The sequence below is a fragment of the Capricornis sumatraensis genome, chromosome 5, assembly GCF_032405125.1.
Source record: "Capricornis sumatraensis isolate serow.1 chromosome 5, serow.2, whole genome shotgun sequence".
Taxonomy (NCBI): domain Eukaryota; kingdom Metazoa; phylum Chordata; class Mammalia; order Artiodactyla; family Bovidae; genus Capricornis; species Capricornis sumatraensis.
The window spans coordinates 49,905,873-49,929,585 of NC_091073.1; the positions used below are offsets into that span (position 1 = coordinate 49,905,873).

Genomic DNA, 23,713 nt, shown 5'->3' on the forward strand with positions numbered 1-23,713 from the left:
AGCAAGAAAAAACTTATTGAGGGCCTTCTATTGTCTATAGTTTGGTATTAAGAACTATTAGTTACATAAAAATACCTAAACAGTTCCTGATCTTGAAGGATTTCAAGCCCAGTTATAAAAGAAAATACACATGTGAAAAATTAAATAATGACATGAATGAACAAACTAAGAGAAACTAAAGAGTCTCTTGATGAAAGTGAAAGAAGAGAGTGAAAAAAGCTGGCTTAATACTCAACATTCAAAAAACTAAGATCATGAGATACCGTCCATCACTTCATGGCAAATAGACGGGGAAAAAATGAAAAAGGTGACAGACTGTTTTCTTTGGATCCAAAATCACTGTGGGCAGAAAAGCCATGAAATTAAAAGACACTTGCTCCTTGGAAGAAAAGCTATGACAAACCTAGATAGCATATTAAAAGGCAGAAATATCACTTTGCCAACAAAGGTCCATCTAGTCAAAGCTATGTTTTTTTCACTAGTCATACATAGATGTGAGAGCTGGTCCATAAAGAAAGCTGAGAGCCAAAGAATTAATGTTTTCAAACTGTGGTGCTGGAGAACACTATTGAAAGTCACTTGGATAGTAAGGAGATCAATCAGTCAATCCTAAGGGAAGTCAGTCCTGAATATTCACTGGAAGGACTGATACTGAAGCTGAAGCTCCAATACCTGGGGCACCTCATGTGAAGAGATGACTCACTGGAAAAGACCCTGATGCTGGGAAAGATTGAGGGCAGGAGGAGAAGGAGGAGAAAGAGGATGAGATGGTTGGATAGCATCATTGACTCAATGGACATGAGTTTGAGTGAACTCTAGGAAATAGTGAAGCACAGGGAAGCCTGGCGTGCTGCAGTCCATGGGGTTGCAAAGAGTCAGACATGACTGAGCAACTGAACAACAATAACAACAATGAATTAACTAATAATATGAAAAACTCATACAAAGTACAATACAAAAGCATGTAAGTATGGTTGAAGTTTAATTTCCTAAAAGTAATTTTCCCTATCTTAAAAAGTAAAAGCTTTAATTTTGAGGGTTAGTCAGAAAATACAGAATCAAAGTATATTTATGTTCCAAATGCCATAGGATTTTGTGAGTTTGTGTGTGTGTGTGTGTGATGTTTAAATTAATATTGAACACTAGAAATCTTCAAGTATTGCTGGCCACATACTAATTACAGACACTGATCCTTACATATAGCTCTACTCAACATGTAATAAATACTATAGTAAGAAACAAAGGTAAGAAACTGTAAGACTTTAGCTCAGAAAATTCCAAATGAATTGTTCAGTAGTTCATGTTTAATCTTCAGTTTCCCTATACTTTCTCACAAACTAATTAGGAAAAGAGATCAATAAAAACATTTTGCCCACACAGGAGGCAGCTACTTTATATAACATTCAACATAATCATTGCTTACAATAAGCATAGACTTAAACATTTACCAAGAAAGTTGAAAGGTACAAAGTGCATCATCAAAATTTTATTAGGAAATATAAGTGAGAGTGTGTAAACTTCTTTGCAATCAATAAAAATTACTTATTACCAAATTATATATATTTTTTTTACCAAATGCTAATAAAATATTGTTTGGAGTTGAAATGCAATACATTATTTCTAAAAGAATACAATTTGACAGCCCAGGAACAGTGATGCCACAAGCCATGCAATATCACTTTAAAACAGATTAAATTAAAAACTGTATCTATTTAGAATTACGCAGTTCTGTACAGCTGGCACAGATTTACTTTGTGTTTTTTCAAAAAAAGTAATACTTGTTTTAAATGAAGAGCTTATGAATGGCAAGAATTTAAATTATCCTAATAAGTGCCAACACGAGTAAGACAAAGTGTCCCAAAAAAGAGTCAGAGGTTACTATTAAACTAAAGAAACAGACCACATTGTACAACAGATACAATGCTGGCACTCCATATCCCTAGATTTTTCCCTGTATACATAAACTATAGATATAGAGGGTCCACTCTACCCTGCTGTTTAATATAAGGGACTTGAGAACATGTGAAAGGTCCTAGAATAACCCCTTCCCCAGTCTCCTAGGATGCAGAATTCAAAGGATATTTTCTGTAATTCCTGTGTATATAAGTCCTTGAACCAACTGAGGAGGAATCATGAAGAAATAAGAATTTGTCCTTTTCCAATCTAATCTAATAGAAAAAGCTATGGCAAAACCAATACAATATTGTAAAGTAATTAACCTCCAATTAAAATAAATAAATTTATATTTAAAAAAATAAATCAAATATAAGTAAACAGTAAAATATAGTCAGCATTATAACAGAGTTGGGCTTCCCAGGTGGCATTAATGGTAAAGAACCCACCTGCCAATGCAGGAGACGAAGAGACATAAGTTCAATCCCTGGGTCAGAAAGATCCCCTGGGGAAGGGCATGGCAACCCACTCCAGTATTCTTGCCAAGAGAATCATATGGACAGAGGAATCCATAGAGTCGCAAAGAGTCAAACATAACTGAAGTGACTTAGTACACATGCATGACAGAGATATAAGCAAAATGTGACAATACATATCAATTCTGTTGCTGATATCTCAGAAAGCTTCATAGAAGATTTTTACTTAAGAATGAATGGCAGCTTGAAGAATGAGTAAGAATTTAACAATTGAATTTGAGAGAATATGCATTCCAAACTAAGGGAAAGCATGGAAAAAGAGAAAAAGTCAGGGAATGTTTAGGGAATTGTGGGATGTGCTGCCAATTTGTGACCATCAGGAGGCAGAGGTAATGGGAGACAAGAAAGAAGCTGATAAACTGCAAGATTTGAAAGCACCATTAAACCCACTCCAAAAAGCTGGCCATTAGAAGAAAGTCTTAGGCTATAAAAGTTTTGAGCAATCACACTTTGTGCCTTAGGAAGATTAACTGTGAGATGGACTGGATGAGAAATAGACTGGAGGTAAACCAGTTAGGAACCTATTGCAAGCACCTTAGGAAGAGGTACTGGAAAGAAAGGGTTCAAGGGCGAAAAACTTTCTGAGGGAGAAAATGATGGGATCAAATGTCAACCAGCCAGGTGGGTGAATCTGATGTTTGCAGTCTGAGTAACCCAGAGGATAGGAAGAGAAAATATATAATCAATGATATGACAAACAGCCTTGACAATGAGCTGTATATTATTAAGGGAGAAGAAAAGTAAAGTAAATGTCGCTCAGTCGTGTCCGACTCTTTGCTACCCCATGGACTACAGCCTACCAGGTTCCTCCGTCCATGGGATTTTCCAGGCAACAATACTGGAGTGGGTTGCCATTTCCTTCTCCAGAAGATCTTCCCAACCCAGGGATCAAACCCAGGTCTCCCACGTTGTAAGAAAAGGCAGTGGTAAATTTTGGAGTATTCAGGTTTTACAAGATCTTGCTGTCTGAGGAGAAGGCTAGCATAGAAGAGTATTCAAGATGAATTCCAGCCCTGTTTCACCTGGCTGCCCATAGAATAGCTGTTTCAGAACTTATTCCATTAGCCTACTCATCTATTCAACAAATATTTAGGTAGTGCTTCCAGTGTGTGCAGGAACTGTATTAGATAACTGGGGTGAATCAGTAAACAAAACAGAAAACCATTCTTACCTTCAAGAAAACTGCATTTCAGCAGGAACAATCAGACAATAAATAACATACATAAATAAATGAAGTATATCATGCGTTAGAACTGAAAAAAAATACAGTGGGAGAAAAAAAGAGATAAGAAAGATGAGAAGTGATGATTATGTGGCAGGAGTAGGGGAATGATCTGCACTGAGAGATATCACAAGTCACAGACTCTGAACCACAGTGCAGAGTTTATCTAAGGATGCTATTGGGACACTGCTCACTACCCTTCCCTGTTTCCTCCTGATGAGCACAGGAGAGATTCAGTAAGTTTCTACACAGTTCTGACTTCTTACCACCATGAATCAGCTAACTGTTTATGTTTTCCTCCTGGCACTTGTGGCTCAGTTCAGTTCAGTCGCTCAGTCGTGTCAGACTCTTTGCGTCCCCATGAATCGCAGCACGCCAGGCCTCCCTGTCCATCACCAACTCCCGGGGTTCACTCAGACTCATATCCATTGAGTCAGTGATGCCATCCAGCCATCTCATCCTCTGTCGTCCCCTTCTCCTCCTGCCCCCAATCCCTCCCAGTATCAGAGTCTTTTCCAATGAGTCAACTCTTCGCATGAGGTGGCCAAAGTACTGGAGTTTCAGCTTTAGCATCATTCCTTCCAAAGAAATCCCAGGGTTGATCTCCTTCAGAATGGACTGGTTGGATCTCCTTGCAGTCAAGGGACTCTCAAGAGTCTTCTCCAATACCACAGTTCAAAAGCATCAATTCTTCAGTGCTCAGCTTTCTTCATAGTCCAACTCTCACATCTATACAAGACCACTGAGAAAACCATAGCTTTGACTAGATGGACCTTAGTTGGCAAAGTAATGTCTCTGCTTTTGAATATGCTATCTAGGTTGGTCATAATTTTTCTTCCAAGGAGTGAGCGTCTTTTAATTTCATGGCTGCAGTCACCATCTGCAGTGATTTTGGAGCCCCAAAAAATAAAGTCTGACACTGTTTCCACTGTTTCCCCATCTATTTCCCATGAAGGGATGGGACCGGATGCCATGATCTTTGTTTTCTGAATGTTGAGCTTTAAGCCAACTTTTTCACTCTCCTCTTTCACTTTCATCAAGAGGCTTTTTAGTTCCTCTTCACTTTCTGCCATAAGGGTGGTGTCATCTGCATATCTGAGGTGATTGATATTTCTCCCGGCAATCTTGATTCCAGCTTGTGTTTCTTCCAGTCCAGCGTTTCTCATGATGGACTCTGCATACAAGTTAAATAAGCAGGGTGACAATATACAGCCTTGACGTACTCCTTTTCCTATTTGGAACCACTTGTGGCTAGGTTTAGCTAAAAGCTGAATCTCTAAATTTCTAGTCTTCTTCTAAACTGTGTGTGGATCCTCATAACATTTTTTTGTATCTGTTTTCATCTTATTTTCTGAAAATCATTTCCCTATTGTTTTCATTTCTTCACATACTTTTATCTTATTGAATTTTTATTTTTGCAATTTTGGCCTTTTTTGTTACCAAAATGAGTGGTTTTAATTAAGGTTAAACCTGCTAAAAGAAGACCTTTAAATAGTTACTATATACATAACCTCAGAGAGGTTATGTAACCAAGCAGGACTCTACGGGGCCTTTGCAGACAGACCACTGCATGTCCTACTCCTGCCTCTTGTGTGTGTGTGTGTGTGTGTGTGTGTGTGTGTGTGTGTGTTAGTTGCTCAGTCGGGTCTGACTCTTTGTGACTCCGTGGACTGTAGCCCACCAGGCTTCTCTGTCCATGGAATTCTCCAGGCAAGAATACTGGAGTGGGTTGCCATTTCCTTCTCCAGAGGATCTTCCCAACCCAGGGATTGAACGTGGGTCTCCTGCACTACAGGCAGACACTTTACCATCTGAGCTACTAGGGAAGCCTATGCATTCCTGCCTGTTACCTGTAGAAAAATTTTAGCCTCCCAGGCCTTCCCCAAGTGCCAAAGCATAAATTTAATCAGAGAATAAAATGCAGAAACAGAGGAAAACAGTCAAGCAAGACAAACTTATAATAGTTTAGCTATTAAACAAATTCAAGGACCTTGAGTTCCTCCTCAAGAGCTTCAGGTAATATCGTGAGGCATAGCCTTTGAGCTACTTTGCAGATATTGAAACCCTCACCAGGTATAAGTTAACTGTATGCTGCCACAAGCATCTTGACTCCAGACTGGTTGGAACCAGAAGGTTGATGATACTGACTTCTGATTGCCTTACCATCAACCAATCAGAAGAAGGTCCACGAACTGATCACACACCCTGCAACCTTCTCCCTCATCCTGTCTTTAAAAACCTTTTCCTAAAAATCACTGGGGAGTTCAGGTCTCTTGAGCACCAGCTACCTGGACTCCTTCCTTGTTGCCTTGTGATAAACATTGTACTTCCTTTCACCACAAGATGCTGTCCATTGATTGATTTTACTGTACACAGGCGGGTAGATCCAAGTTTGGTTTGATAACACATTTGCCTTCTGTACCAGTCATAGACACTTTGGGTACTTACATGAAATTCACACAGCCTGTACCAGCAGGTGGAGCAATCCAGACGAAGCTGAGGTTGGTTGTGGGCAGATGACTCACATGAGAAGCCACCACACTGCACATAAACTGGTTACCAAATTGGTGGTCAGACATGATACCTGACAAACAGAAAGGAAAGGGTGTTGTTAGAAAAACAACAAAACAAAGTCCTTCATATGATGGCATAACAATATTTTCTGGTTCTTTTATGTTAATATTCAACATACTATCTGGCTTCCCTATAAGTCGTGTGGTTTTCTATTTTCTATTGTCAGAAGGAAATTAATCATTTAAAACATTAGTGTTAAGAAGCAGTATACTAAACTATTTGTTATAATGTTTGCTTAATTTTGATTTTGTTGATTGGTCTTTACCCATCACCAAAGACCACCAGAACCACACCTGCAGTGAAACAAGGTTGGACTTATTGGAAGTGTTTGCAGCAAGAGTCATCAAATACTACTGAGAATCTGGAGGTAGCTCAGTAGGAGGATGTTAGCAGGAGCTTGTTAAAATATTTGGTTTGTATTAGATTATTTTTTGATTATAGTGCTAAAAGTCCTGCATCCTGGGAACCCCCTCACTCTTGTTGGGGAGGTTCCAGGGAAAGGTGGTTTTGATTCCAGTCTTGGTACTATCAGAAATTAGGAGCAATTTTATCACTGAGTATCTTCATTTTTATCTATGAGACATGAGGAACAGAGAAGAGCTAAAGTTGAGGTTGATAACAGCAGCAGCGATCACATTAGCATGGAGAGGGAATGCTCATCATGCTTTTGGCTTGTACTGTGTTCTTGCTTTTGTCTGTGTTCAGGCATGATTAAAAAGTGGTCTTGTTTTTGTCTTAAACCACATCAACTCTGTCTCAGAGTAGATAACCTATGAAACCGCTCATTTTCAACACGAGATCATCATGACATAGCTGAGTACCAGGTCAGCTCCCAGCTGAATTATCAGGAGATGCTTTTTCTCCTTTATAATAAGATGTTCTTCTCATGTTTACCTCAGATATAAAATATGAATAGGTAACTCAACACTAAGAAAATGAACTTGATTTTTAAAAATAGGCAAAAAAGTTATACAGATGGCAGGTAGGCATATGAAAAGATGTTCAATATCATATGTCATTAGAGAATTACAAATTAAAACAATGAAACGCCACTACACACCTAATATTTGACAAAAGTCCAAAATAATGACAGTCCTAAATGCTAGTGAGGATATGGAGCAACAGGAATTCTTATTCATTGCCAGTGAGAATACAAAATGGTATAGCTACTTTGGAAGATAGTTTGGCATTTTCCTACAAATATAGACATACTCTAACCATATAATCCAGAAATCACACTCCTTGGTATTCAAATACACTGGAAATTTATGCCCACTCAGAAACCTGCCCATGGATGTATATAGCAGTTTTATTCATAACTGTCAAAACTGGGAAGCAACCAAGACACCCTTTAGTAAGTGAATGGGTAAATAAAGTGTGGTACATACAAACAGTGGAATATTATTCAGAGCTGAAAGGAAATGAGCTATCAAGCCATGAAAAAGCATGAATAAGTGTTGTGCTGTCCTGTGCTGTGCTAAGTCACTTCATTGTGTCCAATTCTTTGCAACCCTATGGACTACAGCCCTCCAGGCTCCTCTATCCACGGGATTCTCCAGGCAAGAATACTGAAGTGCATTGCCAGGCCCTTCTCAAATAAAAAAGTACATATTATTAAATGAAAGAAGCCAGTATGAACTACATGCTGTATGATTCCAACCATGTGACATTTTGGAAAAGGCAAAATTACAGAGACTGTGGTTGCTAGGGGTTGGGAGGGAAGATGGGAGATATGAATAAGCAGAGCACAGAGAAATTTAGGCCAGTGAAACTATTCTATATACTAATACAATGGTGAATACACGACGCCAAAAATGAAACCTAGTGTAAAGTATGGACTTTGAGTGACAGTGATGGGTCAGTGCAGGTTGATCTGTTATAACAAAGATACCACTGTGGTGCAAGACACCCAGAAGGTTGGAGGAGGGTGGTGTATGGAAAATCTATGTACCTTTTACTCAATTTTCCTGTGACCTAAAACTTCTATAAAAATAAAGTATATTAATAAAAAACATTGCCATGAGTGGAGAGTTAAAAATTTAATAAAATTGGCTTTGTGAACTTGGGTAAACAGCTTCTCTCCGAGATAGTTTTCTAGTCTATAAAGTTAAAGCACCATGTCTACTCCATCCTAAAGTTATTTGGAGAATTAAATTACCCAATACATATGGAAGCATCTGGTACAGTACTTCCATGTTTGAACAGGTACCTTACCTACATGCCATCACAACAGTCCATACATCACTCCATCATACTCTTGACCACCTCTACAGAGAGTCTATCAGGGACTATGTCTTCAATCTTTGTATTTCAAGCAACTATCACAATGTATGACACACTTCAGATACTCAAGAAATATTTTCTAAATAAATATAAAACAAATAACTATAAAAATAAAAGATAATATAAATTATACACATATGTTATATCAACTAATGAAACAGAATCTTCTAGAATAGCAAGTTGTTCAGAATAGGTCATACTGGCCAAAAAATTGAAGAACAAGTATATATTTTGACATATCCTAATAATGCTCTTTTTCTCATTCAAATATATACATATATAAATGTAAATTTATATACAAATTAAAGCTGTATCTTGCAACAAAAGGATGAAAGTCACCAAGTCAGAGAAACCACAAGGTTAGAGAAGATGACAGACTTCCAGGGAAATCATAGAGTGCCGAAGGAGACTCAGTAGCTGTGACTAAGGAATTGCCATGCCTCTCTGGTCAGGCATAAAGCAGGGACCCAGTGTATGGGAAATGACACATCTGCAGGAGTCAGCCTGGCCAGAAAGGAAAAGCAAAAGTTACAGCCGCAATTATGTGGGAAGGGAAATGAATCAAACAAAATAAGGTTTCAGGGTCTCAGAACCTTGGTAACAGGATTCATATTCAAATACCTCCTCACTCCTCAAAGCTCCTCTGAGAAAGTGAGTCAATGTCTAGACTGCATATTATTTGAAAGAATTTTATAAGGTAGATATAGAATTGCAATTGCCTCATGCCCTGCCGTGGGTAAATACTCTATAGGATAACATTCTTGCAATCCAACCGTCCAGCACAGCAGTTCTCCAACTTGGCTACATAGCAGCATCACCTAAAGAGATAGAATAAATACCAGTTCCCAGATATTCTGAGTGAGTCAGCAAAGAAAACAATATTTACAGAATCCCTGTGTTGCATCAAATGTTGGGTTAGACCATATTTAGGTACACAGAAGAAATACAGGACATTGTCCCGACCCTGAAATGACTTCAGCTGAGAAGAGAGAACTGCAATAAACTAACATTCTAAATAAAACAACTAGAAAATAAGCGAGCACTAACTGGGTAATATTTGTGAAAAATACAAAAGAGAAGAGAAAGAGTGATTAATGTGGACAACTATAAGGACAACTAATGCTTCTTGAGCACTTACTATGGCCTGACACTATTCTAAGCACTTCATGAACTTGTTTAAGGCTTTTGAACAATCCTACACAGTAAGAGCTGTTATTTTCTCCATTTTACCCATTAGGAAAATAAGATAATGGAGGTAAAAATTCACCTATAGTTTATATAGCAATGGCAGTACAGCCTAGATGCAAACCAGCACCCTTGCTGCACAGTCAGAAATGACTCTGTTAACAACAAGGTCCTGTTGCAGAGCATGGGGAACTGTATTCAATATCTTATAGTAAATCATGATAGAAAAAGTAAAAAGAAATTGCTCTGCTGAAGAGTTGAGTTTTGAGGGAAAAGCTAAGATTTCCCACATTTGTTTATGCACATGAGGCAGTGGAGCATAAGCACAAGACTGTCCCCTTAGCTCTGTTGCCCGCTGCTGCATGACCTTGGTCAGGGTGCTCCCTCTCAAGCTTCAGTTCCAACGACCATAAACTGCTGGTCCATGATCACTAAGACTCCTTTCAGTTCCTTAGCTCTCTGAGTATAATTTAAATGAACAGAAGAAAAATAGGAGGACAGCTCACAAAGGCAGATATAACGGGCAGAGGTAGGCACATAATGAGATCCAGGAGAAGGAGAGGAGTCAATGTCAGCTCCCAGCGTTCTGTGAAACACAATTTACTGCATCCGCCATAGTGATCTTCTAAATGGCTTTCATGTCATGAAAGACATGTACCATATAAGTAACAAATGTGATTTGGAAGCCTACTCTTGGGTAACTTTAATTTGAATTTGATTATGAATTTAAAGGTATGATGGTGTTTTCCCCTGCTGCATGCTGGATAACAGGATATATATATTGAATTTTTAAATTACTTGAAAAAGAGAAAATCAGATATATGATAAAAGAATTTAATTATACTGTGAATCTCAGGGAGGTATATACACATAAAATATATATGTGTATAATGTAGTTACAGTCAATGTTTTATTTTCATTGTTGTGGCTATGTGCAAACTTTCATACAAAATTGTTTTCTGTGGAATTCTTTTGCAAGAGAATTGGACCATGAGAGAAAGAAAGCACTTCAGGAAGTATGGGTCTCTTGGTCTAACTTTGGACAAAAAAAATAAAGTATATCTTTCAAACTGTGAGTCTCTGTGAGATTGATAACTGTCTTGACAGATTTTAAAACACTGATATTACAGATATATTTTCCTTATCATGTATACACATGTGAAAAATAGGAATATTCACAATCTAGTTATGATTTCCGTATCAAGAAATAATATAACTTTATAAAACAAATATTCATTTGACAAATCATGAATGTTTTTAATTCATTAAGTTCTGCAAACTACTGCATATCAAGTTTAAAAATATCTAGCACTTGTTTTCTTGAAGTTGTGGTTAAAGGATAGAAGTCCATATAAGAATTTCCTTTATCTATATTATACTTCTGCAAGATTAAGCTCACAATGTCTTTAATTGTTCTCAAGATGCTTCCATGATACCTTTTAAGACAGTGATACACATTTCTATGCCTTCCAGGATGTCATTTTTCCTTGACATGTCTTCAGTTATTTTAAGTTTATGACTAAACCTTGTATGAACTCCATTTTCCCTCAGGAATACTCTTCTATGCTTTTAATGTGCATACCTTGGGTCTTCAGAGCTTTAACTAGAATTTCTATCATTCCTCCATCTTGAAAATAAAATGTACATATCCTCATAAAAATGTAGGCTATTCACTTCCAAGAAATACTCTGAAGACTTTATTACCAAAAAATAACCAAGGTAGTAGGAAAATTACACATTCATATTGGGTGTATTTTATAGATTAAAGATGTGGATTACTCCAATCTGTTCAGTCTGTTATTTGCCATGGTTATTGTTCAAGTGGGTAGAAGCATGTCCTGGCTTTTTGTGGAATTCAAGAAATAAAGCATCTGGGGATGGGATATCACAAAATAAAGGGAAAGTACATTAAGATTAGAGATTTTTGATTTGTGATAAATGTAACTTTCATATATAAAAATGATAAAATTTTAAAATAAGTATTTTACTGTTTAAAAAAGACTTTCAGAAAGTATGGTAGAATATTTTGTCAGGAAGTTTAGTAAATATGTTAACCTTTATCTATATAAAAAGTGTAAGAAAAAACATATATTTAAGATGCTTCGTTTCCTTTTATTCTTATCATTTGCTCTTTGTTTAAAAGGGCTATCTAATCAACATCACACTATAAAGCAATTATCCTCCATAATAAATAAAATTTAAAAAGAAAAAAAGGATCTCTAAAAACTTACATCAATTAATAAAAAAGTAGACTCTTCCAAAAATGCAGTCTGGAAAGTTAGTCTTAAATTTTAAGTGAAGAGAGAAAATGAATTATGGAGTTCCTTTATGTCACCCTTTAACCTTTTCATCTGATTCAAATATGAATAAATGTTTACTTACAGCATCTGTCTTGTCTATTATTTGCCTTCTTTGCTAGGTTAATGTACACAAATATCTCAGCAAAGCTAAACATGATTTTATATGCTGAAAAGTAATCACTGAACTTCCTGAAAACATCCTCATTGCAGCTTATCTGTGAAGTACCAGCCTGATGAAAATGGATATGAAAAGAACAGCTTTCAAGTAGTGCTACAAGATAATGAAGAGTATGTGCGCCCACACTCACACTCATGCAGTGGGTGTATTTAACTTTTGAAGCACTGATTTGAAGGCAATTCAGTTTCAGATTTAAATCTAGAAGCAAAAAAGTACTAAAATCTTTAAAAAAATCATTCTGGAAGTGTATGTTCTATGGGCATATGTTAGAAAATGCATGAGAATCCATGCTCAAAGAATTTATTCTAAGTCAACCTGATTCTTTCCTCACTCAGTACAAAGTTGATAATTCCTGCTGTTGCCCTCCCTCCCCATCCCTCTCTAAGCACTACCATTTATCAAATGCCCTGTCTGTGCAGGTGTTTTACCCATATTATTATCTTACTACTACTGCAGAGGCAGTAGATGGGAAAGTTTGAGAGCACAGACACTGGAGGCAACCAGCCTTTGTTCCACTACGAAGGAACTGTGGAATCTTAGGCCAGTTACTCAACACTCTGAAAAGAAAAAAAAAAACACTCTGTTCCTTACTTTCCTCTCCAGGAAAATGCAGATGATAATATTAGGGTGGCTTGAAGATTAAATGAGCACACACACACACACAGTCAGTACTATATGTGTTAGCTGTTATTATCATTCCCACTTAAAAGATACAGGAGAATTACCAAGAACCAGTGGATTTTAATAACTTGCCAACATTTAAACACATGTCAATAACAGTGCTAGCAAACAAAACTGGAACACAAATCCATCTGCTATCCGCACTTCCACTGGCTTCTTCCCTTCTTCTGTCCTTCAGTGTCAGTACTTCAATTCTAGGACAGACCCCTGTGCTGATTCAAGAGAACTCTAAATCCAGAAATCAAACATAAACCATCTGAGAGTGAACCTGAATAGAGGGCCTTCCTCCAGGCACAAACTCAAGTGCTCTCCACACCTCCTCCACCTTTCTGTCTTCAAAGACATTAATTTCTCACCAGATAGTTATTGGATAACTTTTTTCCTATTGGCAGACATGTCCTTGAATTAGGTACTGTTGTGAGTGAGACATTTTCAGGTCAAAATTGCTCCGTAAGGGGCAAAGTCATCCAGTTACACTTAGGTCTATGTGGCCTAAACACTGAGTTTAACAAAGCAGCATCCTTTCCAAAGAGCTATGTAAAGTCTGTACTGTCTTTAATTGAAGCTCTCTGGTCCACTGTTTCAGAGTATATTTCTGCTGTCTTTCCTCCTAATATTGCATACTCTGCCTCTCCTCTTAAAAGTTGCTCAGTGGTGAAGTCAAGTGCTCTGTAGGAAGCATTACTACAACCAAAGCCAGTGAAGGTGATGGAATTCCAGCTGAGCTATTTAAAAGATGATGCTGTTAAAGTGCTTCACCCAATATGTCAGCAAATTTGGAAAACTCAGCAGTAGCCACAGGACTGGAAAAGATCAGTTTTCATTCCAGTTCCAAAGAAGGGCAATGCCAAGGAATGTTCAAATGATCATACACTTGCATTCATTTCACATGCTGGCAAGGTTATGCTCAAAATCCTGTAAGCTATGCTTCAGAAGTATCTAAATTGAGAAATTCCAGATGAACAAGCTGGGTTTAAAAAAGGTAGAGGAATCAGAGATCAAATTGCCAACATCTGTTGGATCATGGAGAAAGCAAGAGAGTTCCAGAAAAACATTTACTTCTGCCTCATTGACTAGACTAAAGCCTTTGGCTCATGAATCACAACAAACTCTGGAAAATTTTTAAAGAGATGGGAATACCAGGCTACCTTACCTGTCTCCTAAGAAACCTGTATCCAGATCAAGAAACAACAGTTAGAACCGGATATATGAAAACTGATTGGTTCAAAATTGGGAAAGGAGTACAACAAGGCTGCATATTGTCACCCTGCTTATTTAACTTATATGCAGAGTACATCATGCAAAATGCCAAGCTGGATGAATCACAAGCTGGAATCAAGATTGCCAGAAGAAATATCAACAATCTCAGATACACAGATGATACCACTCTAATGGCAGAAAGTGAAGAGGAACTAAAGAGCCTCTTGATGGGGGTGAAAGTGGAAAGTGAAAAAGCTGGCTTGGAACTCAACACTTAAAAAACTAAGATCATAGTATCTGTTCCCATCACTTCATGGCAAATAAAAGGGGAAAAGGTAGAACCAGTGACAGATTTTGTTTTCTTGAGCTCCAAAATCACAGAAGACAGTGACTGAAGCCATGAAATTAAAAGACACTCCTTGGAAGAAGAGCTATGAGAAACCTATACAGAATATTATAAAACAAAGACATCATTTTGCCAATAAAGGTCTGCCTAGTCAAAGCTATGGTTTTCCCAGTAGTCATATACAGTGAGAGTTGGACCATAAAGAAAGTTGAGCACTGAAGAATTGATGCTTTCTAACTGTGGTGTTGGAGGAAATTCTTGAAAGTCCCTTGCACTGCAAGGAGATCAAACCAGTCAATTCTATAAAAAAATCAACCCTGAATATTCATTAGAAGGACTGATACTGAAGCTGAAGCTCCAATACTTTGGCCACCTAATGTGGAGAGCAAATTCATTGGAAAAGATCCTGATTCTGGGGAAGATTGAAGGCAAAAGAAGAAGACGGCAGAGGATGAGATGGTTAGATAACATCACTGACTCAATGGACATGAATCTGAGCAAACTCCAGGAAGTAATGAAGGACAAGGAAGTCTGGTGTGCTGCAGTTCATGGGGCCACAAAGAGTCAGACCTGACTTAGTGACTGAACAACAAGATGATAATCTCTACATGTTGTCTGCCCAAGCCTTTCCAAACTAATTGTACTACAGTGGCCACCATATATAACTATATTCCCCTCATTTTCATTGCTGCACTTGGCTGAATCTGGATTTCTCCACACTTGGTCCCCACTTCCTCCTGCATACTTCTATATTCAAGTCTCATAAGTGTTGGTCTAGTAGGTAGAAACTAAGCTACATGGAAATTCTATTTGGGGATGGTGATACTAACAATATGGGAAACTATATAAAAATGTTGGGCAATCATAGATGACTTATGTCTACTTCATTCAGAGGGCAATTTCAAAGTCTATGAAGTTTTGGATTTCTTGATCCAAAAATAGCTGAAATAACTGATAGTCCCCAAAGACCACAGCTTTTAGAACTATTTCCATGAATCTATATATTGAGTTCTTTATCCTTTACCTTGAACAGGCATTCTGCCACAGGAAAAGTACTGCTCAGTCTATTTGATGGACAGGAACAAAAGCTCCCCATACCCTTCCTGCAAAGCCCAATAGATTTCCCCAAAAGTCACATCAGGACAGAAGATGTGCCTCTGGTTTCTAACTCCAGATGGTGTAAATCTGGAACAAATGATTATCAGAGTTCTTATTAAAGGAGTAACATCAATGAGTCAGCATAATATTTATTATCTCAGCTAAAAAATACTACTTACCTCATCTTGGAGTCACTTCAATCTATCATCAAGTTTTTCTGATGTTACCTCAAAAATTTTTCAACTGTGTCCCCTCTTACCTACCCTTTTCCACTATGCCTTTATTTCAGGCTTTTGTTATCTCTTTTTTTGATGAGTGCCAATAGCTCTCAAATTGGTCTCTGTGTTCAGTTTTGCCTCCTAAGGTTAATTCTCAATAGAGGTATCTTTCTAAAGCACAAATCTAATTTTGTCACTCTTAAAGATTTAAATCTATAAGTTTAATCCAAACTTATTTTAAAAAAATAGGCCTAAGTCCAACATGATATTCTGTCCCTATCTCTCTGTGATTATTTATCATGATCCCTATTCAAATTTCATATTCTATCAAAACCAAACAGTATATATACAGTTGTATGTACTTATCTCTGGCTTTCCTCCTATTCTTTCTGCCTAGATGAAGGGTCAGCAAACTATGATTCATTGGTCAAATCTGAACCATGGCCTGTTTTTGTACAACCACTGAACTACGAATAGTTTTGCATTATTAAAATTTGTAAAAAAAAAAAAGTGAAAAAATATGCCAAAGAGACCTACTATTATAACCTGAAAAGCCTAAAATACCATCGTGCCATTTACAGAAAAAAGTTTGCTGACCTTTGACCTAAAGTGCCCTTTCTTCCTCTGGCTTGGCTAAATGATTACTTCTCACTTAATATACATATGTGATCATAAATCATCTCCTCCATGAAACTTTCCTGTATAATTCCTTCCTATAACCAAGTTTAACGTTAGGAACATTTCCATGTTCTCATACTACCCAGAGAATATTTCTGTTATTGAACTATTCATTGCATTACAGGGAGTTATCTGTCTTCCCCATCAGACAGTTATATTATGAGTTTTTTACACACAAAAAATTATGATAGACACATAATAAATGTTTATGGAATGTAGTCATGTCTGACTCTTCGCAACCTCATGGACTATGGAATTCTCCAGGTCAGAATACTGGAATGACAGCTGTTCCCTTCTCCAGCGGATCTTCCCAACCCAGGTCTCCCGTACTGCACGTGAATTCTTTACCAGCTGAGCCACCAGGGAAGCCCAAGAATACTGGAGTGGGTAGCCTATCCCTTCCTCCAGGGGATCTTCCCGACCCAGGGATCAAACCGGAGTCTCCTGCATTGCAAGCAGATTCTTTACCAGCTGAGCTACCAGGGAAGGCACTACAATTGACATCATATGGTATTACAGTAATTCAAATGGCAGGAGCTCTCCGTGGTACTGGAGGGACTCTACCTACAGCTTCTTCCTATGAGAGGGCCAGAACCTTTTGTTTGATGTCTTTCAATTACCTTCACCAGCTTCTTTTTTTTTTTTTAATTTTAAAATCTTTAATTCTTACATGTGTTCCCAAACATGAACCCCCCTCCCACCTCCCTCCCCATAACATCTCAGTGGGTCATCCCCATGCACCAACCCCAAGCATGCTGTATCCTGCGTCAGACATGGACTGGCGATTCAATTCTTACACGATAGTATACATGATAGAATGCCATTCTCCAAAATCATCCCACCCTCTCCCTCTCCCTCTGAGTCCAAAAGTCCGTTATACACAGCTGTGTCTTTTTTCCTGTCTTGCATACAGGGTCGTCATTGCCATCTTTCTAAATTCCATATATATGTGTTAGTATACTGTATTGGTGTTTTTCTTTCTGGCTTACTTCACTCTGTATAATCGGCTCCAGTTTCATCCATCTCATCAGAACTGATTCAAATGAATTCTTTTTAACGGCTGAGTAATACTCCATTGTGTATATGTACCACTGCTTTCTTATCCATTCATCTGCTGATGGACATCTAGGTTGTTTCCATGTCCTGGCTATTATAAACAGTGCTGCGATGAACATTGGGGTACATGTGTCTCTTTCAATTCTGGTTTCCTTGGTGTGTATGCCCAGCAGTGGGATTGCTGGATCATATGGCAGTTCTATTTGCAATTTTTTAAGGAATCTCCACACTGTTCTCCATAGTGGCTGTACTAGTTTGCATTCCCACCAACAGTGTAGGAGGGTTCCCTTTTCTCCACACCCTCTCCAGCATTTATTGCTTGCAGATTTTTGGATCGCAGCCATTCTGACTGGTGTGAAGTGGTACCTCATTGTGGTTTTGATTTGCATTTCTCTGATAATGAGTGATGTTGAGCATCTTTTCATGTGTTTGTTAGCCATTTGTATGTCTTCTTTGGAGAAATGTCTATTTAGTTCTTTGGCTCATTTTTTGATTGGGTCATTTATTTTTCTGGAATTGAGCTGCATAAGCTGCTTGTATATTTTTGAGATTAGTTGTTTGTCAGTTGCTTCATTTGCTATTATTTTCTCCCATTCCGAAGGCTGTCTTTTCACCTTGCTTATATTTTCCTTTGTTGTGCAGAAGCTTTTAATTTTAATTAGATCCCATTTGTTTATTTTTGCTTTTATTTCCAGAATTCTGGGAGCTGGATCATAGAGGATCCTGTTGTGATTTATGTCTGAGAGTGTTTTGCCTATGTTCTCCTCCAGGAGTTTTATAGTTTCTGGTCTTACATTTAGATCTTTAATCCATTTTGAGTTTATTTTTGTGTGCGGTGTTAGAAAGTGATCTAGTTTCATTCTTTTACAAGTGGTTGACCAGTTTTCCCAGCACCACTTGTTAAAGAGATTGTCTTTACTCCATTGTATATTCTTGCCTCCTTTGTCAAAGATAAGGTGTCCATATGTGTGTGGATTTATCTCTGGGCTTTCTATTTTGTTCCATTGATCTATATGTCTGTCTTTGTGCCAGTACCATAATGTTTTGATGACTGTGGCTTTGTAGTAGAGCCTGAAGTCAGGCAAGTTGATTCCTCCAGTTCCATTCTTCTTTCTCAAGATTGCTTTGGCAATTCGAGGTTTTTTGTATTTCCATACAAATCTTGAAATTATTTGTTCTAGTTCTGTGAAAAATATGGCTGGTAGCTTGATAGGGATTGCATTGAATTTGTAAATTGCTTTGGGTAGTATACTCATTTTCACTATATTCTTCACCAGCTTCTATTATGACTTCATTATATTTTCTGCTACTTTCTAGTCAAATTCCCAAAGAATCCTAACTAACTCTTGTCCAACTCTCTTCTGTTACAATTAACTGTACATACCTTTTGGTCAGGGCATTTGTTGCTCACTGGAGCCTACATCCTACCACAGAGACTACAAACTCTAGGACTGAGGTGCCTCAGGTCAAACTACAGGGAGGGAGCACAGCCCTAACTATCAGCAGAAAATTGGATTAAAGATTTACTGAGCATTGCCCTGCCCACCAGAGCAAGACCCAGTTTTCCCCACAGCCAGTCTCTCCCATCAGGAAGCTTGCACAAGCCTCATATCCATCAGAAGGCAGATGGAATAAAAACCACAATCACAGAAAACTAACCAAAACTAGCCATGTGATCACATGGATCACAGCTTTGTCTAATTCAGTGAAACTATGAGCCATGTGTTGGGCCACCCAAGACTGACAGGTCATGGTGGAGAGTTCTGACAAAATGTGGTCCATTGGAGAAGGGATTGGAAAGCTACATCAGCATTCTTGCCTTGTGAACCCCATGAACAGCATGAAAAGGCAAAAAGATATGACACTGAAAGATTAACCACTCAGGTCAGAAGGTGTCCAAAATGCTACTGGAGAAGAGCAGAGAAATAGCTCCAGAAGGAATGAAGAGTCTGAGTCAAAGCAGAAACAATGCCCAGTTGTGGATATGTCTGGTGGTGAAAGTAAAGTCTGATGCTGTAAAGAACAATATATTGCATAGGAACCTGGAATCAAGGTAAATTGCAAGTGGTGAAACAAGAGATGACAAGAGTGAATATTGACATTTTAGGAATCAGTGAACTAAAATGGACAGAAATGGGAAAATTTAATTCAGGTGATCATGATATCTACTACTGTGGGCAAGAATCCCTACAAGAAATGGAGTAGCCCTCATAGTCAACACAAGAGTCTGAAATGCAGTACTTGGGTGCAGTCTCAAAAATGACAGAATGATCTCTGTTCGTTTCCAAAGCAAACCATTCAACACCACAGTAAACAAAGTTTATGCTCCAATCACTAATACTGAAGATGATGAAGCTGAATGGTTCTATGAAGACCTACAAGACCTTCTAAAACTAACACCAAAAAAAGACGTCCTTTTCATCACAAGGGACTGGAATGAAACAGCAGGAAGTCAAGAGATACCTGGAGTAACAGGAAAGTTTGGCCTCGGAGTACAAAATGAAGCAAGGCAAAAACCTAACAGAGTTTTGTCAAGAGAACACACTGGTCATAGCAAACACCCTTTTCCAACAACACAAGAGACAATTCTACACACGGACATCACCAGATAGTCAATACTGAAATCAGATGGATTATCTTCTCTGCAGGCAAAGATGGAGAAGCTCTACACAGACAGCAAAAATAAGATCAGGAACGGACTGTGGCTCAGATCATAAGCTCCTTATTGCAAAATTCACACTTAAAGAATGTAAGGAAAACCACTGGGCCATTCAGCTATGACCTAAATCAAATCCCTTATGATTATACAGTGGAAGTGATAAATAGATTCAAGAGATTAGATCTGATAAGAGTGCATGAAGAACTACGGATAGAGGTTTGTAACACTGCACAGATGGTGGTGACCAAAGTCCTCCCCAAGAAAAAGAAATGCAACAAGGCAAATGGTTGGATCATAGAAAAAGCAAGGGAATTCCTGGAAAACGTCTGCTTCATTAACGACACTAAGGACCTTGACTGTGTGGATCAGAACAAACTGTGGAAAATTATTAAACAGAGAGGAGTACCAGACTGCCTTAATTGCTTCCTGAAAAATCTGTATGCATGTCAAGAAGCAACAGTTAAAACCAGACATGAAACAATGGACTGGTTCAAAATTGGGAAAGGAGTACATCAAGGCTGTATATTGTCACCCTGCTTATTTAACTTATATGCACAGTACATCATGCAATATGCCAGGCTGGATGAAGCTCAAGCTGGAATCAAGATTTCTGGGAGAAATGTCAATAATCTCAAATATGCAGATGACACCACCCTAATGGCAGCAAGTGAAGAGAAACTAAAGAACCTCTTGATTTAGTGAGAGGTGAAAGAAGAGAGTGAAAAAGCTGGTTTAAAACTCAACATTCAAAAAACTAAGATCATGGCATCCGGTCCCATCACTTCATGGCAAATAGATGGGGAAACAACAGAAACAGTGACAGACTTTATTTTCTTGGGCTCCAAAATCACTGCGGACAGTGATTAAAGCCGTGAAATTAAAAGACACTTGCTCCTTGGAAGAAAAGTTATGACAAACCCAGACAGCATAATAAAAAGCAGAGACATCACTTTCCTGATAAAGGTCCATATAGTTAAAGCTATGGTTTTTCCAGCAGTCATGTACAGATGTGAGAGTTGGACCATAAAAAGGCCTGGGTGCTGAAGAACTGATGCTTTTGAATTGTGGTGCTTGAGAAGACTCTTGGGAATCCCTCGGATAGCAAAGGGATCAAACCAGTCAATCCTAAAGGAAATCAACCCTGAATATTCATTGGAAGGACTGATGCTGAAGCTGAGGCTCCAATGCTTTGGTCACCCTATGCAAAGAGTCGACTCACTGGAAAAGACCCTATGCTGGGAAAGATTGAGGGCAGGAAGAGAAGGGGACTACAGAGGATGAGATGGTTCGATGGCATGACTGACTCAATGGACATGAGTCTGAGCAAACTCCAGGAGATGGTGAAGGACAGAGAAGCCTGGTGTGCTGCAGTCCACGGTGTTGCAAAGAGTTGGACAACTGAGGAACTAAACAACAGCAACAGAGATAGTCACATACTCCCAAACCCGCCTAGTTTCTTTGAAGTTCCAGGGCACTATTTCCTACTTGAAGCACAGAACAGTGACTCAGAGTTCTCTAGGTTCCTTTATTTCCTTTCCTTAATGGCAATGACAGTCATACATTGTGACAGTATAGCCACAATTTGGAAATACCTAAGATTGCCGAGTCCCTGCATGGAGGACAACTACTCTGAAGAGTCTTCGGCTCCTATAAGACTACTGAGTTAAACTGCAGCTTGGGGGTTAATTTGTTACCACAGCAATACTGGATTTCCCTGATTAATACATCCTTTTAATATATTCTTATCACACTTCACTTTATTCTATTTCCTTTATTAGATTTTAAGTTTCTTGAGAGAAGTGATTGGGCCTTACATTGATTTTTCACAGTATCACTCAATAGTTGTTTGCTAAATAAGCAAACTTCAGAGTCTTTTTCCTCTTTTCCACAGCATTTCCTACTGTCATCAAGAAGAATAATCTGTTTACTTTATAGCAGCTGAAGGGAAATTGTGATGAATGTAAGCTGTACAGTAGTAGTCAAGAGCAAGGACTCCATAACCAAACTGCGTGGGTTCACATCACAGTTCTGCCATATAATATCTATGTCCTTGGTAAATTATACACACCCTCTGAGCTTCAGTTTCCTTATATGTGAAATACTGAAAACAAACAATATTACCCACCTTCTTGGGTTATATAGTTAACATATGTAAATGCACAGAACAAAACCTAGCCCATAAATGCAGGCTGCTTCTCCATCATTAAAACTCCTTTTTAGAAGCCCTAAATCTATCCATGTCCCTCATGACTTACAAAAAAAAGACATATTTTTCTGGAAAATGTAGTTTATTCAGTAGCTTTAGTTTTTATTTTCTTATAGAATTAATGAATTATTAATTAATAAATTAATAGTTTAATAACAATATAAAAATTATAGCTAAATACATAAACATTATGATATGGCAAGCACTTTGCATACATTATAGTGACAGTTTATATGCTATAAGAAAGCACTGACAATGAATGAAAGAATTTTGATGATGAAATGTATTTCATCATATTTTCAGATTATCTGATTTCAAATCAGATAAGAATTGTTTTCAAATATGATGTACACTGATTCCATTTATATTTTGTTAAATTCACACTCCACTGAGGCAATAATTTGAATACTCCATCAGAAAAATGAGTGTTTTATATTCCTTGAGGTTAAATGATTACAAAGTAGTCTTAGAAATTTAAAAATTCTTTTCATATTCAAAATATATTAGGAAAAGAAAAATAGATAAAATACAGTTATTTTAAAAATTATATTAACTCAAATTTAAGTAGAGTATATTGGTTTGACTAAAAACATATGATACTGGGATTACTTGAATATACACTCACTTGTAGGCTCACAAAAGAGGTCTTTAACAAAGCAAATTATTGGTTAAAGGTAAAATAAATTTTTTTCTCCCCTGTAAGCTTTAATTTATTTACAATGAATCATGCCTATTTGAAGCCTTTGAAGTTTTTTCTTTATATACAAATTCTATCACTCCAAGCATCAATATGAATGATTATGTTTCTATTTTATGGCTTCTTTTAGGCTTTATGTAAAATCTATAATCTTTAATGTGAATTTGTAACCATATAGTGTATCTTAAATTGCTATTAATGTTTATATCATTTCCCATTTGCAGTCTTTGAGAGAAAAAAATTTAATTTTAGATTAGGAATTATTTATAGTTTCTATTTGAAAAGGCACCTATCTAAACATTTTTTAAAAGAATTCATTTATATACCTCTATTTATAGGTGGTACGGAAATATCAGAATTTTTATATTTTAACATACAATGTATATGTTCTATAGCATGCAAAGTAGGTAAATATAGGAGTATAGTATAGAATTTATAAAGTAAATAAACAGGCAAATACATAATTATACATCATGCTATGTATAATCTTTTACTAATTATTTTTACTAATAGAGGGATTTTTTTACTAACAGAGGAATCCAATTAAAAGAAAAATTTTGCTACATTTGGTTTAGAGCCTTCACTAGGTCAGGGAGGAAATTAAGAGATTTAGTGTGAAAAACTGTCTCCCTTGTGACTTTCTCTCATGAGGGAATCATCAGATTCTAACTTACCCTCCTGTGGTAGTTAAGGAGATACAAAC

General features: G+C 37.5%; 1 protein-coding gene across 2 annotated transcripts in view; it reads right to left on the reverse strand.

Annotated features, from left to right (window-relative positions):
• Positions 1-23,713, reverse strand: part of RELN (reelin) — a 536,845-nt gene that overhangs the window by 377,160 nt on the left and 135,972 nt on the right. For both annotated transcript variants that reach the window (XM_068972809.1, XM_068972810.1), the window contains exon 3: positions 6,100-6,235. In XM_068972809.1, coding sequence (XP_068828910.1) covers positions 6,100-6,235 — 136 coding nt within the window. The remainder of the gene's footprint in view (positions 1-6,099; positions 6,236-23,713) is intronic.